Source organism: Carcharodon carcharias, chromosome 15, assembly GCF_017639515.1.
Source record: "Carcharodon carcharias isolate sCarCar2 chromosome 15, sCarCar2.pri, whole genome shotgun sequence".
Classification (NCBI taxonomy): Eukaryota; Metazoa; Chordata; class Chondrichthyes; order Lamniformes; family Lamnidae; genus Carcharodon; species Carcharodon carcharias.
The window spans coordinates 104,049,556-104,065,668 of record NC_054481.1 but is presented as its reverse complement, the minus strand read 5'-3'; the positions used below and the strand labels follow the sequence as shown (position 1 = coordinate 104,065,668).

Sequence of the window (16,113 nt, the reverse complement as noted above, 5' to 3'; positions counted from 1 at the left end):
CAGTGCCTTGTGCTTCCTTCACGTAAGGACATAAGAAATAGAAGCAGGAGTATAGGCCACTCGGCCCCTCGAGCTGGCTCCACCATTCAATAAGGTCATGGCTGATCCTCTACTTCAATCCACTTTTACCTTTTTAAATCATGCTCCCCCGCACCCCGCCCCCCCGCCGCACCCCACTCACCACCACCATCCCCCCCACCCAAAACCTTGCTTCCAGCTCCAGTGCCTACCTTGGCTGACATGGCTGCCAACTGACCATCTTTGTCTTGGATTTCTTTCCTCAGTTTCTCTCCCTCCGAGTTTACCCGCAGCAGTTTTTGATCTTTGTCAGTGATCTCACGCTGTAAGCTGGTCACCAGTCCTGTCCAAGGATGAGCACACAACCATCAAGACAACTTGGAACAAGATTTTCTCACTTGCTCTGCTGCACCTCTGACTAACGCCTCTGTCAGGGGCCTAGTGATATACCTGCCTAATCCGACTGTCACACCGACATGGTCTGTTATTCAGCCTACTGTGACCATTAGGAAACCAGGCAAATGGGCTGTTAAGGGCACCTAAGTAACTTAACCACCAGGAGCTGACAGACTCTGTACCTCAGTCGGTGGCAAGAAACCCTGTCCAAAGCCACGGGTCCTTTTTAACATATTCATATTGGGTCCAGACGATATGATCAGGGCCTGACTGCAATTTTTACTTGACAGTCTGAAGGGGACAGGGCAGTGAGTGTCCTGTCAGGGACAATGGCAGTGGTGAAATAGATTGGAGATCCACCAGAAAAGCTTAGTCCTCCCTTGCTCTGCTCTCGCCTTGCCCAACACTACACCCCCCACCTTCCCTAATCCAATCAGGGAGCAGGAAGCCCCCCACCCCCACCCCCCACACCCATTACCCCACAGCCAATACTGCCACTTTTTGTCAGGGGATGGACTCCGGGCACTACATTTTTTGCACTTCCTGCTCACCTCACAGCTGGAATGGGCGGGAAGCAGTTCGGCAGCATTAAACTGGACCAAAGTTTAATTTGAGCTGCAAGTTATTACCCGCCTGCCAGTGACCTGGCCCATTGCTCACCTGGCACTAATCCAGCCTGTTGCCCACCTGGCAATGACTTGGTCAGTTACCTGCCTGGCACTGACATAGTGCATTACCCCTCTGCCACGGATTGAGTGCATTTCCTAGCTGGTGGACGAAGTTGCTCTCCTACCTGTGATAATATTGTTGTCCTTCTTCAGCTTTCCAATTTCATTTTTCAGTTTAGTGATCTCCAGATCTCTCTCAGTCAGAGAATGCCGCATCACCTCACTGGAGCCCTTCTGAAGCTTGGTAATCTTTAACCAAAGAGACAATGTAATTATTCATCATCCTTTGTCAGCGCCCACCCTCACCCTGCACAACTTGAATTCAACAAACAACCAAATTAGAGAGATCAGGAGTTACCAGATACAATCGCAAAAGGCTAATATGTAGGTGCAGCAATTAATTAGTAAAGCTAATAGAGTTTTACTGTTTAATGCGAAGGGAATTGAATATAAAAGTAGGGAGGTTATGCTTCAGTTGTACAGGAGATTGGTGAGACCACACCTGGAGTACTGTGTACAGTATTTGTCTTCTTATTTAAAGAAGGATGTTAATGCATTGGAAACAATTCAGGGAAGGTTTACTATATTAATACCTGGAATGTGTGGGTTGTCTTATGAGGAAGAGTTGGACAGATGGGGCTTTATCCGCTGGAGTTTAGGAGGGTAAGAGGCAACTTGATTTAAACATATGGCCAGGGTTTCCCAGTTGGTGAGCGGGAGGCAGGGCCTGCTTGCCGACACGTAAAATGATGCGGGATGATGTCAGGTGGAACTCCTGACATCACCCCACCTCATTTCCATTTTCAGGTTGGCGCGGGTGCAGCCGAATCAGCTGTGCGCCCGCCGACCTGTCAATGGTCTATTGAGGCCATTGACAAAGTAATTAACATGATTAGCGAACCTGCCCGTCCAACCTTAAGGTTGGCGGGCAGGCTGGGAGCCCTGGCGGGCATTGGAAAAAGCATGAAACCTCATCCATTGAAAAATTGAATATAAGTGCAACTAAAAATGATGGGCATGTCCCAACTCATGTGAAAGTGTCACATGAGGAGACATGTCAGGGAAATTTTTATATTCCTGTTTTTACCACTTTTTAACGTGGAGCCGATCTCCCTGAGTCAGCACTTAGCCACAGGGAGATCTGTGCACTCTTTGGCGCACATGCGCAAAAGAGCACATTCTTGGCTCAGGGAATCCCCCCCCCGCCTGCACAGGGAGCACATAGCACTTCCTTGTGGACGTCATGCTGGGCAGGCCTTAATTGTCACACTGGGCGGGCCTTAATTGACCCGCCCATGTAAAATGGTGGCGGACCCCCGTTCGGGGGCGCTGATCGGACGTGCACCTCCACGCGCCCACTCCTGAACATCCCTCCCAACAGGGGGTAAATTCTACCCATAAGATCCTGAGGCGTCTTGACAGGGTGGATGTGGAAAGGGTGTTTCCTCTTGTGGGAAAATCTAGAACCATTTAAAAATAAGGGGTTGCCCATTTAGGGTAGAGATGAGGGGAAAAAATTCTCTCAGAGATTCGAGGGACTTTGAAATTCTCTTCCTCAAAAGGTGGTTGAGGCAGAGTCCTTGAATATCTTTAAGGCAGAGGTAGATAGATTCTTGACAAGCAAGGGGTAAAAGGTTATTGGGGTAGGCAGGAATGTGAAGTTGAGGTTAAAATCAGGTCAGCCACAATTTTATTGAATGGCGGAGCAGGGTCAAAGGGCCAACTGCTACTCCTAACCACTGTTCATATGTATGTTCACTGGTCTGTGTGGATCTCAGCCTGGGCAGCAGTTTATACAGTTAGCCTAAACATTGCTGGGCTAGGGAAAGGTAAATCATCTAGGGGAGCTGCACCTGATTTCCATTCAATGACTACTGTTGGATAGTATAATATATATTATACATATGTATATGGAGTATAATGTGGAAAAATGTGAGGTTGTCCACTTTGTCGGGAAGAATAGGAAAGTAGACTATTATTTGAATGGAGAGAGACTATAGAACTCTGCTATATAGAGGGATCTGAGTGTCCTGGTACATGAATCACACAAAGTTAGCATGCAAGTCCGGCAAGTAATTAGAAAGGCAAATTAAATGTTGACCTCTATTGCAAATGGGATTGGAGTATAAAAGTAGAGAAGTCTTGCTACAACTGCATTGGGTATTGGTGAGACCACACCTGAAGTACTGTGTACAGTTTTGGCCATGTTATTTAAGGAGGGACATACTTGCATTGGAAGCAGTTCACAGAAGGTTCGCTAGATTGATTTCTGGGATGAAGGGTTTGTCTTATGTGGAAAGGTTGAGCAGGTTGGGCCTATACTTAACGGAGTTCAAACAAATGAGACGTATAAGACTCTGTGAGGGCTTGACGGGGTGGATGCTGAGAGGATATTTCCTCTCATGGGGGAATCTAGAACTAAGGGGCAGAATTTTAAAAAGGTGTCTTCCATTTAAGACAGATATGAGGAGGAATTTCTTCTCTCAGAGGGTCCTTAGTGCTTGGAATTCTCTTCCCCAGTGAGCAGTAGAGGATGGGCCATATATTCAAGGCTGAATTAGACAGATTTTTGATTGACAACGGAGTCAAGGGTTATTGTTGGGGGGGTGGAGGGGGGGCTGCAGGCAGGAAAGTGGAGTTAAGGCTCCATCAGATCAGCTATTATCTTATTGAATAGTGGAGCAGACTTAAGGGGCCAAATGGCCTACTCCTGCTCCTATTTAATTTGGAAAGGGCATATCTGGCAGACTTGGAGGTGGCAATGTGAATTATTGATATTTTAAAAGTGAAATCAAGGACTGTAAACAAGAAGATTTTGTCAACCTCAATATGAGCATTTAATGTGAATACTTTGCTTTAAGTTGTTTCCAGGTGTTGTTCCTGATCCCCAGCGAGCAAACTGAGGTCACTGCAGGAATTCAACACCTGCATTTGAACAAGTTAGTTGAATGTGGTGTCAAAACCAAGCTCTGGATAATGACGGCTGACACCTGCTGTCCAGAAAGCGATGGCAATTTTTGCTCGTGGGGCAGCAAGGACAGGTTTCTCCCGGATTCACTCTAAATGCTCCACACAACAGTGAAGTGCACGGTCAAAACATTCCAAGTGTCGTACCTCTTCTTTCAGTTTTTCGATTTGCTCCTGTTTAGCATCGATGTCGCAGCCGAGTGTTACCAATTGCTGAGTGATTTCCAGGTCATTCTGGCTGGGACTCGTCTGGGCTAATTGTTGTCTCAAGGCGGCGACTTCATTGCGCAGGCTGATAATGATGGCGTCTTTATGCTTGGACTCACTTTCAAAAATAACTAGGCGGCTGATTTCATCCCCCATTCTGAGGATTTGATGCTCCTGCAAATGATAATACAGTTTGCACAAACATAACCAACTGATAAATGAGAATGCCTTGATACAACTGGATCAAGTCGAACAATGAACTTACAGGGTCAACCTGTCCTGAGTTAACAAGAAGAAAGACAGACCTGCATTTAAATAGGGCCTTTCACATGACTCATGCCCAAAATAACAGTAGGGAAACAAAAAAACTGGAATGGGGAAAAACAGAGGTTTAGACACTTAACCAGTAAGGAGAAGAAAATTAACTAATGACTCATTGACCTCATTATTATAAAGGACAGACTGGACAGTTAGTGTTAGCATTTGGGCAGGAATGGCAGACACATCTCACCTTCTCAGGTAGGAGCATTTCCAGAGTCTGAGGAGTAAATATAGGAACCCCATTTCCCACAGATCGACCTGGGGTGTTAGTCCAGGCTCCTGGTAATGAGAGGTAAAAACATCATCGGCATCCCCACCATCAATAACAACACTTTTATACAGCTCCCCGCTTGCAAAGATATCTCACATCGTTTATAATAAAGAGGGAAAGGGTGGACATTGAACATGGGAGAAAGGGAGGAGAATGTGTGATAGGAAACAAGGGCAAAGCTAAAGCGGAGTCTTTTGAGAAGGATTATGAATACAGAGGGAGGTGGGCCGGTGGAGGGGAAAGAGCTCCATTGGCATTGTGCCTGAGTGGCTGTCAATGGAAGAATGGGAGGCAAGGGTGGGCTTAGTGTCACAGGATCAGTGAGGCCTCAGCGTTCAAGAAGTGCAAAGTGCAAGGGATGTGCAGAATGCCAGTGTCAGGGGAGAAGAGGGTTTCAGTTCAATAGGGACAATGCAATATCTATTGACCCACTGGTAGCAATTCAAACCCTAATCCACAACTTGATACATAACCAAGGCTGACACTCTGGGGAAATACTGAGAGAAATGCTGCATGTTCTGAGCTGCTCTCTGATGGACAAGATGTTAGATTGAGGGCAAGGGCTTGCTCAGGTCCACATTAAAGCAAAACAAGGAGTTTTCCCATTTTGCCAACATGCCTCTTTCAATGAACACCACCAAAACAGATGGTCATTCATTTCATTACAGTTTGTGGGAATGTGGGGGATGCTGCGGTGTACAAAATGGATATTATGCTCTATTATATAACAACAGAGTGCAGTTCACAATAACTGGGGTAGTTCCAGTTGAAGAGCTAGCACCAGCATGATGGACTGAATGTCTCTTTCCATGCCGTAACGTTGTGATGAGGATATGTGCATATTTTGAATTTCAAAATAACCTATTTGCATTTGCACAATCACATCCGTTGAAAGCTATCAAAAATCTTTTACAAAACTCTTTTCACCAAGCACAGAGACTGTTGCTATATGGGCAAATCCAGCACACATTGTCTTTATTCTTTCATACGATGTGGGTGTTGCTGGCAAGGCCAGCATAGGCCCATTCCTAAATGCCCAAGAACTTAGTGGCTTCTTAGGCCATTTCAGAGGACAGTCAAGAGTCAACCACATTGCTGTGGGTCTGGAGTTACACATTGGCCAGATCAGGTAAGGAAGGCAGATTTCCTTCTGCTGAGGGACATTAGTGAACCAGATGGGTTGTTAACAACAATTGAAGATAGTTTCATGGTCACTATTACTGAGACTAGCTTTATATTCCAGATTTATTACTTGAATTAAAATTTCACCAGCTGCCATGGTGGGATTTGAACCTAAGTCCCCAGAGCATTAGCCTGGGTCTCTGGATTACTCGTCCAACAATATAACCACTACACAAATGTCTCCCCACAGACAGCTGTGAGATGAGTGATCGGTCTTTGGTGGTGTTGACCAGCTGAGGGAGGGAAAAGACTAAGATACAGGCCCAGCTACTCGAATAGTGCCTTATATTGATATCCAATTTATTTTTGTTGAATATTAGCTACTTGAGGAAAATATTCCTCATACAACAGCTGCAGCATACAACGTGGAGTCAAGTTCCTGCTAACCAACTGTACAATATGCTCAGTGGACACTGCTGCGAGAAAAAGCAGCTCCAAGACACGCTGGGCATCATGTGCTGTCGAATTATATATAATGCCAGCTAGAACAGCGAAATAGCCACATGCTTGGAATTCCTGTGCATTTGCAGCTGTTTAAAAGACAAGGACCAGGATTTTCCATGCCCGCTGGCGTCAGGTGTGTGCAGAGAATATGGTGCAATTGGTTTCACGATGGCGTGAAACTATTTTACAATCATCTGCTCAGCCCACAGATGGCGGGTTGCGTTTCCCACCATGTGATGTCGTGGACCTCATTGTAATACATCTGCATATCATTATAAGACCAGCCCACCGGGCTCATTACCCCCCCAACCCACTGCCACGCGCCCCCCGCCACCCCGCACCCCCCCCCACCCCGCCCCTTGCTGGATCATCCATTCACGTCGCCAGGAAAACACACCAACGTGTTTCACAACAGCACATAAGCAATGTGCACTTGGTGGGCTGCACTTCACTCGGGACTTCAAGGTTTTGTTTGCCTACCTTGCTCCGGGCAGCACTCGCAGTCTTCAGCGCCAGGCTTCACAGACAGCGCCAAGTCACTTTTAGGGGGGCTCACGGGCAGGTCTCTACCTACCAGATCAGTCACGTGTGTGCGGCCTTTCAATGGCTGCAGGGCTAGGGCTTGCTTGGGGAATGGCCTTGGGCAAAGAAAGAGGCTGCAGGGAGAGGGCTGTACTGGGGAAGTGGGTATCCCAGGGTGTGTGTGAGGGGCACACGTTGATCTGTGCAAGTGGCCTCAAGATGTTGAGGGCTGAGGAGGCAGTCTTCAGAGGAGATGAGGCCAGATGGAGATGTGAGGGTGTGTGTGTGAGAGAGTGAGTGGCGGTGTCCCTTGAGCTGGCAGTGAGTGAGATGCCAGTGTATGTGTGATGGGCTTGAGTGTGTGAGTTTAGAGTTATGAGATGGTTGCCACCCCCTGGTGGCACAGATGAGATTATTCATCCTCTATCTGCATTGGATGGCTAACCTCTTCCGTGCAGCATTGGCATTGATCATTACTACCATCACCTACCAAGCCAGAGTGGTAATGTTGCTACCTCCACTCTGGCCACAGGGTGGGTAGAGGACATCACAGCGGGCCTCCACGGCATCCAAAAGGTGCTCGAGGGCTGCAGTTTTCTTGCCTATCATGGCCTGCAGCTCTGGGCTGGAAACAGAGAGTGTCTGTACTTTAAATGCAGTGTCTGGGGTGACGAAGCGGCGAGGTGACGGTGTGGCAGGTGAATTGGAGTCTGCTGAAATGGTGTATATCACTGGAATACATTATTAATGCAGCAGGTTTGGGACAATACAGTGTGAAAAGCTGCCCTTGCAGCCGGCGGCGGGTAAAACAGGTTTTTCCTGCCTGGTACTGAACTCAGTGCAAATCTGGGCTCATAGCTCTCAATTTTTGCCACGCTTTCTGGTGTCATTCAGGACAATGGCACAAACAGAAAAAGATCTATTCACACAGCCTCCAAGTTAAAAGGTCCTGATGAAAGGTCGCAGACATGAACTGTTAATGCTGTTTTCTCTCTCCACAGAAGCTGCCAGGTCTGCTGTGTATTTCCACCATTTTCTGTTTTATTTGAGTTCCAGCCTCTTGCAGTGTTTTGCATTTGTAAAAGGTGACTTTGTTGGCCTTTTGGAGAGTATGGGAGAGGGACGGGTGTTGCAATTTGAGTTCTTTAGATGTCTCGGTGATGAAATCTTGAGATTTGTACATTTAAACATGAACTGTTTATTGTTAATCTTTAACGATTTACAGATCCTAGATTACTGTGCTTTTTTTTTGAAAGCCATGAGCTGTCAACTCTGCAGATTTTGTTTGCTTTTTTTGTACCCAATGCTGTTTGTTTTCAACTCTGGAGAGCAGCAGCAATTCTTTTTTTTTTGTTCTTTTTATCCTGACTGAAAGGAGCTCCATTTCTCTTAGACTCTGCAGGCTTTTTTCCCTTTTTTTTAAAGAAAACGGTGCCCTGCGGGTTTCTCGCTCGACTCTGCTGGCCAATTTTTTAAAAAAAAACTTCAGTGCGCCACAGCCACCACTGCTGCGCTCTGCTGAGCCCTGAGACTGCCATCTATTCTATAATGTGAGTACAGCTTCTTTTTCGTAATTTTGCTCACCATCTCGTGAACTGACCAGGTTCTTTGACTCTGCGTTACTCAGGGTTTTGCAATTTTTGTAGTTTTGCTCACCCATCTTGTGATCTAAGCACTTTTTATTTTTGTTCGGCGCCACGTGGGGTCTTGCAATGGGCTTTCGCTCACTCTGGTCGAATTCTCAACTTCTAAGCCTGCAGCAAAGCTTCTTCAACTATTTCTTCAAGTTTTCTTCTGAGGTGCACTTCTCTCTAGTTGGGCTTCAGCTGCTTTTAGTTTTTCACACCTTAGGATACTGTTCTGCATTCATTGTTTAAAATGCTGCCTCACCGCTGATGTGATATCTTTTAGGACCTCCCACTGCTGCCAACCATGTTGTGTCATGGTGTCAGCTGCTGTGGCTCATTGATGAGAAGGCCTTGCAGGGTTGCATATTTAAACCTGAACCTGTTTATTGTTAATCTTTAACTATTTACAGATCCCAGGTTACTGTCATGCATGGTGCTGTTTCCCCATGCAGGCTGCTTCTAGAGTGTTCTTTCTAGACTGTTCTCTCTGCCTATTACCATGTGACTCTATACATCATACCATGGGTAGTGCTGTTCTCCAGTCCCACATTAACCCTTGCTCTGTCGAACGCCTTTACATTACAATGGCATGCAGGCACATTGTACAACAGTGGGGAAGGGTTAGTTTTTTCTGGAACAGCATAGAGACTGGTTTTACAGTTGCTGAACTGCATCTTCAGAGATCTTGCCCTGTAACAAGTGCAACATCTGCTGCCTCTTGAGCCCTGGTTTTGGGACACTTTTTGGATATTTTTAGCATCTAGGGATACCAAGGTCAAAAGTGGGCCTAGCACTAAGTCCTTGGGTACATGGCAGCCAGGGGACAGTGCCCATGTAAACTTTGGCCCCAGTCGGTGATGACAGGATGTGATTGTATCAGTTGCAATGCCCATTTTCAATTAATACTTATACCTCGTCTGACAGCGGGTGGGCTGCTGCTGATGTCAGTGGGGTAGCTGCCAGTCACCCGCCTGCTGCCCGCACTCACTGCCCGCTTTCTCAGGGGTGGGTGGGGAACTGCTGCACTGCCTCCTTGAATCCATCCGTTCGGCGCACTTGTGGAGCTCTGAGTGGACAGTGCAGGAAGCTGAGAGGCTGCAACAGGGCAAGAGTAGGGCTTTGAGTCCTCGATTAGCTGAAGGTGCCCAGGCCACACTGATCGCTGACTGACTGGAGGACAGAACACCTGAGGGGAGGGGAGAGAAAGGAAGCAACTTTCAGACTGGCAAACATTTACTGGCATATATAGGCAGCGGTAGCATTTTTAGCAACATGTAACACTTGCTTCAACATGTCCAACTAAGGTTGAGCAATAATTAGCAAACCTATTAAAACAACAAACTGTGGACACCCAACATTAGGGTGTAAATCAGAGTGGAGTGCCCTAGACAGAACACGCCTGGAACACTGTGTCCAATTGTGGTCACTGAGTCACAAAGGAAACATTCTTGTGTTGCAGGAGGGGCAGAGAAGAGCGTTCTGAACCTTGTGTTAATCATCTGTGTCATTAGGGAGGACTTGGTTAACCTTTGGGCTTTTTACACTTTGGAAGGAGGGGGACAGAGCGGAGATCTCACAAGGATCTCACAATTCCCAACTCCATTTTAGGGACTTAACACTGAGGAACACCGTGCCCTGGGATGCACCAGACTAGGATTCAGTTTCCAGCTGAGATGCACCTTCCAGTTCCTCACAAAGCTAGCAATTCCCGGTGGCCTTATTAGGAGTATTGTGTATAGTTGGACATAATAATAGAGATGGGAGACAACTGTTATGAGGAGAGACTTAATATGCTGGGGCTATTTCTATTGGAGCTGAGAAGGCCAAGGGAAAATTTAAGTGAGGTTTTTAAATGGTATGAATGGTTAGGGAAAGAATATTTCGCCCGGCTGGGGGTCGGTAGTGAGCGATCATCAATTTAAAAATTTCTCCAAGTGAGAGAAAGGACAATAGATAAGAAGAATTTTGTTATGCAGAGGGGAATGGGAGAATGGAATGCTTTTCCACAGGAGTGGTTGAGGGAGATAGCTTTGCATTTTTTTAATAGAAAAAAAATGGATAAAACTTGAAGCAGAACAAGATATAGGGACAAAAGCAAAAAAACTGCGGAAGCTGGAAATCCAAAACAAAAACAAAAATACCTGGAAAAACTCAGCAGGTCTGGCAGCATCTGCGGAGAGGAACACAGTTAACGTTTCAAGTCTGAATGACCCTTCAACAGAACTAAGTAAAAATAGAAGAGAGGTGAAATATAAGCTGGTTTAAGGGTGGGTGGGACAGGTAGAGCTGGCATATTGGGACTGTGGGGAGAGAATGGGACAGCGGAGTTAGTTTGAGACTTCTCTAGCAAAAAGCCAGCATAGAAATGATGGTTTGAATGGCTTACTTCTGTGCTGTAAAGTTCCATGGTTCTATGATAAACTAAGACAGGTCAAATAGATTTCCTTGTCTAATTATTGTAAATATATTGTAAGTTCACTATCTCTCTGTGTAGTTAGCCTTTGCTACAATCTACTATTTGAATGGCTTCGTTTGTGGTAAATTCCACTCTCTCTCTCTCTCTTTTACCGTTGCTCACTTTCGATGGGATACAGTTTCACGGCCACCGGCAGCCCTTCTGGTATCTCACTTGACTCATTATTCTTCATGCATGCAACCGGGATGGAGATTGTCTGCAGGCTATTCAACCATCGGGGGCATCACAGCATTGTTCAATAGAAGCCACTGCTAATTAGGAGCAGGAAACTTAGGGCAATGTTCAGCTCCTCAGCTCAAAGGTGCTGAGGCCAATTGCAGCAATACACCCACCGTTTTAGCTGAGATTCACTAACAGTGCACAACAAGGATTGAAACTAAAATCTTCCTGGCCTGTTTTGAAAAGTTCAGGTTAATAATGATCCTTCTGGATCTACCTTGTCTTCTCTCCCAAATTTGTCAATCTTGGTAGTCTCCTTTGACTGAGTTCTGAAAATGAGTCATATTCGACTCTAAGTGTTAACTCTGTTTCTCTGCCCACAGATGCTGCCAGATATGCTGAGTATTTCCAGCACTTTGTTTTATTTACTATTGGTGGTCGCCTTTCCAGACTTTAAAAAAAAGACTCCCACAGCTTGTTTGCAGTCTTACTTTACAACACAATGCCCCAACTGTTAGTAATGTGTGTGGGTGCACAATACAAGTGGTGTCATAAAATGGCAGATCACACCATCTGTTACATGCCAATCCCAGGGCCTGACTCAGAGAAGACATTGGACTCTTCCACAAGGTGAGAGAAGGGGTACCTTTAGCACAGGATATTCTCACTGGTCGCTAGTCCTAGGGAAGCACCAATAACAGCCTGGGATCAAACTCAAGGACCCACCAAAAAAACTGCTGGGTCTGACAAGAGCAGCTAACGCAAGAAAACGGGGGAAGAGGTGGGGGGGGGGGGGTGGTGAAAGAGAAAATTGATCATTTTATCAAAATATCTATTTTTTTAAATAAATTCATTTGGGTAATTTAAAATAAAAACAGAAAATGCCAGCAATACTCAGCAGCTATGGCAGCATCCATCAGAGAGAAACAGGGTCAATGTTTCAGGTCATAGAGCCACCAAATCATTATGGTGTAGAAGGAAGCTACTTGGCCCATCGAGTTCATGACATTTCATCAGAACTGGGGAAAGTTAGAAATGTAATCGTTTATGAGCAGGCGAAAAAGGGAAGGGTGGGAGGAATAACAAAGGGGGAAGGCCTGTGGTCGGCTGATGGGTGGGAGAGATTCAGTGACAAAAGGTTTGATGGTGCAGCATCAAAGGGAGCGGTAATTTACACTTCGGCTGAAAACCTTTGGCTCTCATCCAGGTCCTGCATACCTGTCTGTTAATATGACTTTGCCTGTGAAAACTACCAGAAACAATCATAGCCACACAACATTCAAATGTCGTTGTGCATGGGGTTAGCTGGTCTTGGCTGGGGTAGTGTTTCAGGAAGCACCTTTGCCTCAGAATTCCTGGTTGAGCAGGGGAAGGGCAAGCAAGCTCAGCTTCCCCACTCGCGAACGTGAAATCTGATTCAGATAAAGGACGAATGTTCAAAGTAAACTAGTCGCAACAGGAGTGAACCCCAATATAATAAAACCCCCAAAGTAAGTGTTTCACCACTGGCACACGTCACTGAAATGAAACGGAGCAGATTAACCCTTTTGAGTACCAAATGCCTTTTGAAACTTGCAATGTTTGTTAACTGCGAGGATGGGGAAAATTAGTCAGGGCGGCCGATCCTGATCCCTCTCCGGTGACCCAGGCTGGAAAGTGGGCATGTACAGGCGGGTTAAATACAGGGCCGTGATTTTGTCTCCGTGCCCTCCCTCCCACTTTGCACAATCAGATATCTTACGATACTGGCATGGTACACACATGAAGAATAATCACTTTGGAGAGGAACACTAACCCGAAAAGAAAGAAAAAGTTGCATTTATAGAGCACTTTTCACCATCTCAGGCTGTCCCAAAATGATTTGCAGCCAGCAAAGTACCTTTTTGTAGTGCGATCACTGTTATAATGTCGGATACACTGTGGCTATTTTGCACACAGCCAGGTTCCACAAACAACAATGTGATGAAGTGACCTTTGTTGATGAATAAACATTGGCCAGGGCAGCAAGAAAACTCCCCGACTGGTCTTCGAAATAGTGCCATAGGATCTCTTACGTCCGCCTAAGACGGAACCTCCAGTTGGCGCCTCACTGAAAGCAACTCCGACAGTGCAGCACTCCCTCGGTGCTGCACGGGAGACTTAGCTTGGCCTTTGACGTGGTAATTGAACCCACAACCTCCTGACTCAGAGGCCACCCACTGAACCCTGGCTGGAACCCCGACATGATTCATTCCCTCATGCAGAATATTCTCTGCTGCCATTCTCTAAACACAGAGCCTTCTTTCTGGACACCTCACTCACCGAAGGAACAGTCTCCGCCACCAGCTCGTAAGTGTCACCCCCAACCCCAAAACGTAGCACGTCTCCTGGTGCCAGTCGTACCGCTGCATTCTGGATACGACAGTCATTAACAAAAGTCCCGTTGGAGGAGTTCAGGTCCTGGAGAACGAAACAGTTCTCAGAGTCGCTCAACTTGATCAGAGCATGATGATCTTCAATCCCTCCATTCTGAGAGAGAAAGGTTCAATGGTAAAGTGTAAGTGCATTTATGCAGTGTCTTTCTCGCCATAAACAACAAGAAATAGGAGCAGGAGCAGGCCATTTAGCCCTTTGAGCCTGCTCAACCATTCAATATGATCATGGCTGTCCTGGCTAAGAATAGCTCAGTCAGTACAGACAGAGAAACAAGCTTGGTACCTTGCCAGAGAGTGGAGGGCAGCGGGTGTGGGTTGTGGATGGAATCAGCGCCATTGCAGGAGGAAGGAGTGGGCCAGGGTCAATGTGGCCACAACTCTCCATGCACAAGGGCAACCAATCCATAACTTTGCTCATTGAGATGACGAAAAGAAGCTCCAGAATGGATCAATATCAGTCATTGTCAAGCCGTGTACGGTGAAAGAGGTGGAACGATTGAGGTCTCAGGCACCTTATTCTCAACCCCAACAAGTCAGAAAAACACTTCTCCCACCCCTTCAAATTTCTTACCAGCCCTATTCTGCTTAAGGTCAAATAGCAGGAGGATTAAACAGTGGGAGGCCTAAAAATTCCCGCGTTTGGCCAATTTTTTTTTGAAGTACACACCTTGAAACCTCATCACCTCATTTCCCATCCCAGGAGCCGTCTGAGACGCAGGTCACTTGGCACCGCTTGGTGCTGCCAAACCCACTTCACTCTCTGGGTTTTAAAAAGGGTGCCAGGTGTGGAACTCCACACCACCCAGCTGCTCGCCCCTCAGGGCTGTCACACATTGAGTCAGTGCCCACCGTTCCTCACCTGCAAACACAGATCAGACTCCTCAAGTTGCCCGACGGTTGTTGTCTTTGCTTTAAGTGCGTAGGTCCCATTGGAGCTTTTTAGATAACCCTTCATGCCACTGCCTAACATCTGGGAATAAAGCAGAAACACTTTAACCGTTCTATGCCAAAGCTGGCAGCAGGGTTTGGTAGGGCAGAGCTAGCCTGGCAATTATGGCCTTGATACCAGAAAAAACTGGGTTCTTAAAAGCCCTTTGAATAGGCCAAGCACATGATAATTATTGTTTAAAATAATAGTTTATCATAGAGGCCTGCCATCTTCTCAAAACTTTTAGAGGCCACAATAAATGTCACTTTATCAAAGTCACCAACATCCTGCAAACAAATAAAAACAGAATTGGTTTGTGTTTGCATTTGCTTTTTGTATGACAATTAAAATTACGACAGGCTTCTCTCTGCATTTCACCCGCATGGTGCTGGGAGAGACAGCAACAGAGTCACTTCTGTGAGCTCGGCCTATTCTTCATGTCTGAGTCCATAGCAATGCTCAGAATATCCAACTGTGGAAGGCATCGCAGACATGCCCAATCCTGCCCACAAGGGTCACTGGAAAATCAGAAGAGGAACCCTGGCTGATTCAATGCACCCACCCGCCCCCCCCCCCCCCACCCCACTCCTGCCATCTCCAACCCAGACATGCTGGGGCCAGCATGTTGCCCTATTGACACCCTGGTCAGGATCAGTAATTAGACCGGAGCTGGGGACATTGTTGCTCACCCTCCTCCTCCCAATAATTGGATTCATTACTTAATCCATTGAAGAGAGAATCAACTCTGCCCAGAGATTGCTGCCAGTCTTTGCTGCCAGTCCCCAAACCTCCACACAAAGTATCCAACCTGTAATATTAAAGAATGGCAGCCCCGACTCCTTCCCTCACTTCACTCACACCCAGTCTGCATGCTCATACTCGCCCCACCCGCACTCCATTACTGTCTAAACATATTTGCACTATTACAGTCCAATACACACACTATTACTGTCTAACATGCACTATTGCAGCCCAACACACTCGCACTATTGCAGCTCAACAAACAAACTCGCACTATTACAGTACAACACACTCACGCTATTACTGTCCAACACACACGCTATTACTGTCCAACACACACGCTATTACTGTCCAACACACACACGCAATTACTGTCCAACACACTCGCACTAATACAGCCCAACACACTCGCACTAATACAGCCCAACACACACACTATTACAGTACAAAACACACACACTATTACAGCCCAACACACACACGCTATTACAGTACAACACACGCACTATTATAGCCCAACACACACACGCTATTACAGTCTAACACACACGCACTCAGCCGAACTCACATGGGTTGCGGGACCCGCTGGCCGGGCTCTCGCACCGTTTGTCCAGATCTCATTTGCCGGCGGCCGGTTCCCCCGGGTCTCTCTCCGTCTCTCTGTCTGTGTTGAAGCCGCGTTCAGCCAGCTCCATGGAAACAACAGCTCCACCCCCCAGACAGAGAGAGAGAGAGAGAGAGAGATCGCAGGGAGGTGGAGAGAGGGAAGGA

The 16,113-nt window shown here is 46.6% G+C and overlaps 1 protein-coding gene across 3 annotated transcripts in view; it reads right to left on the bottom strand.

Moving 5' to 3' along the window:
* LOC121288329 (forkhead-associated domain-containing protein 1-like) overlaps nt 1-16,113 on the bottom strand; it is a 124,717-nt gene extending 108,604 nt beyond the window's left edge. The window contains exons 1-8 of one of the 3 annotated variants that reach the window (XM_041206869.1): nt 15,911-16,113; nt 14,533-14,643; nt 13,561-13,767; nt 9,537-9,810; nt 4,768-4,856; nt 4,197-4,430; nt 1,208-1,331; nt 231-361 (exon numbers count right to left, since the gene is read on the bottom strand). In XM_041206869.1, coding sequence (XP_041062803.1) covers nt 231-361; nt 1,208-1,331; nt 4,197-4,430; nt 4,768-4,856; nt 9,537-9,810; nt 13,561-13,767; nt 14,533-14,643 — 1,170 coding nt within the window. In that variant the 5' untranslated portion in view covers nt 15,911-16,113. Of the gene's footprint in view, nt 1-230; nt 362-1,207; nt 1,332-4,196; nt 4,431-4,767; nt 4,857-9,536; nt 9,811-13,560; nt 13,768-14,532; nt 14,644-15,910 lie in introns of those variants that run through there. The other 2 variants (XM_041206870.1, XM_041206871.1) reach the window with 2 other exon arrangements.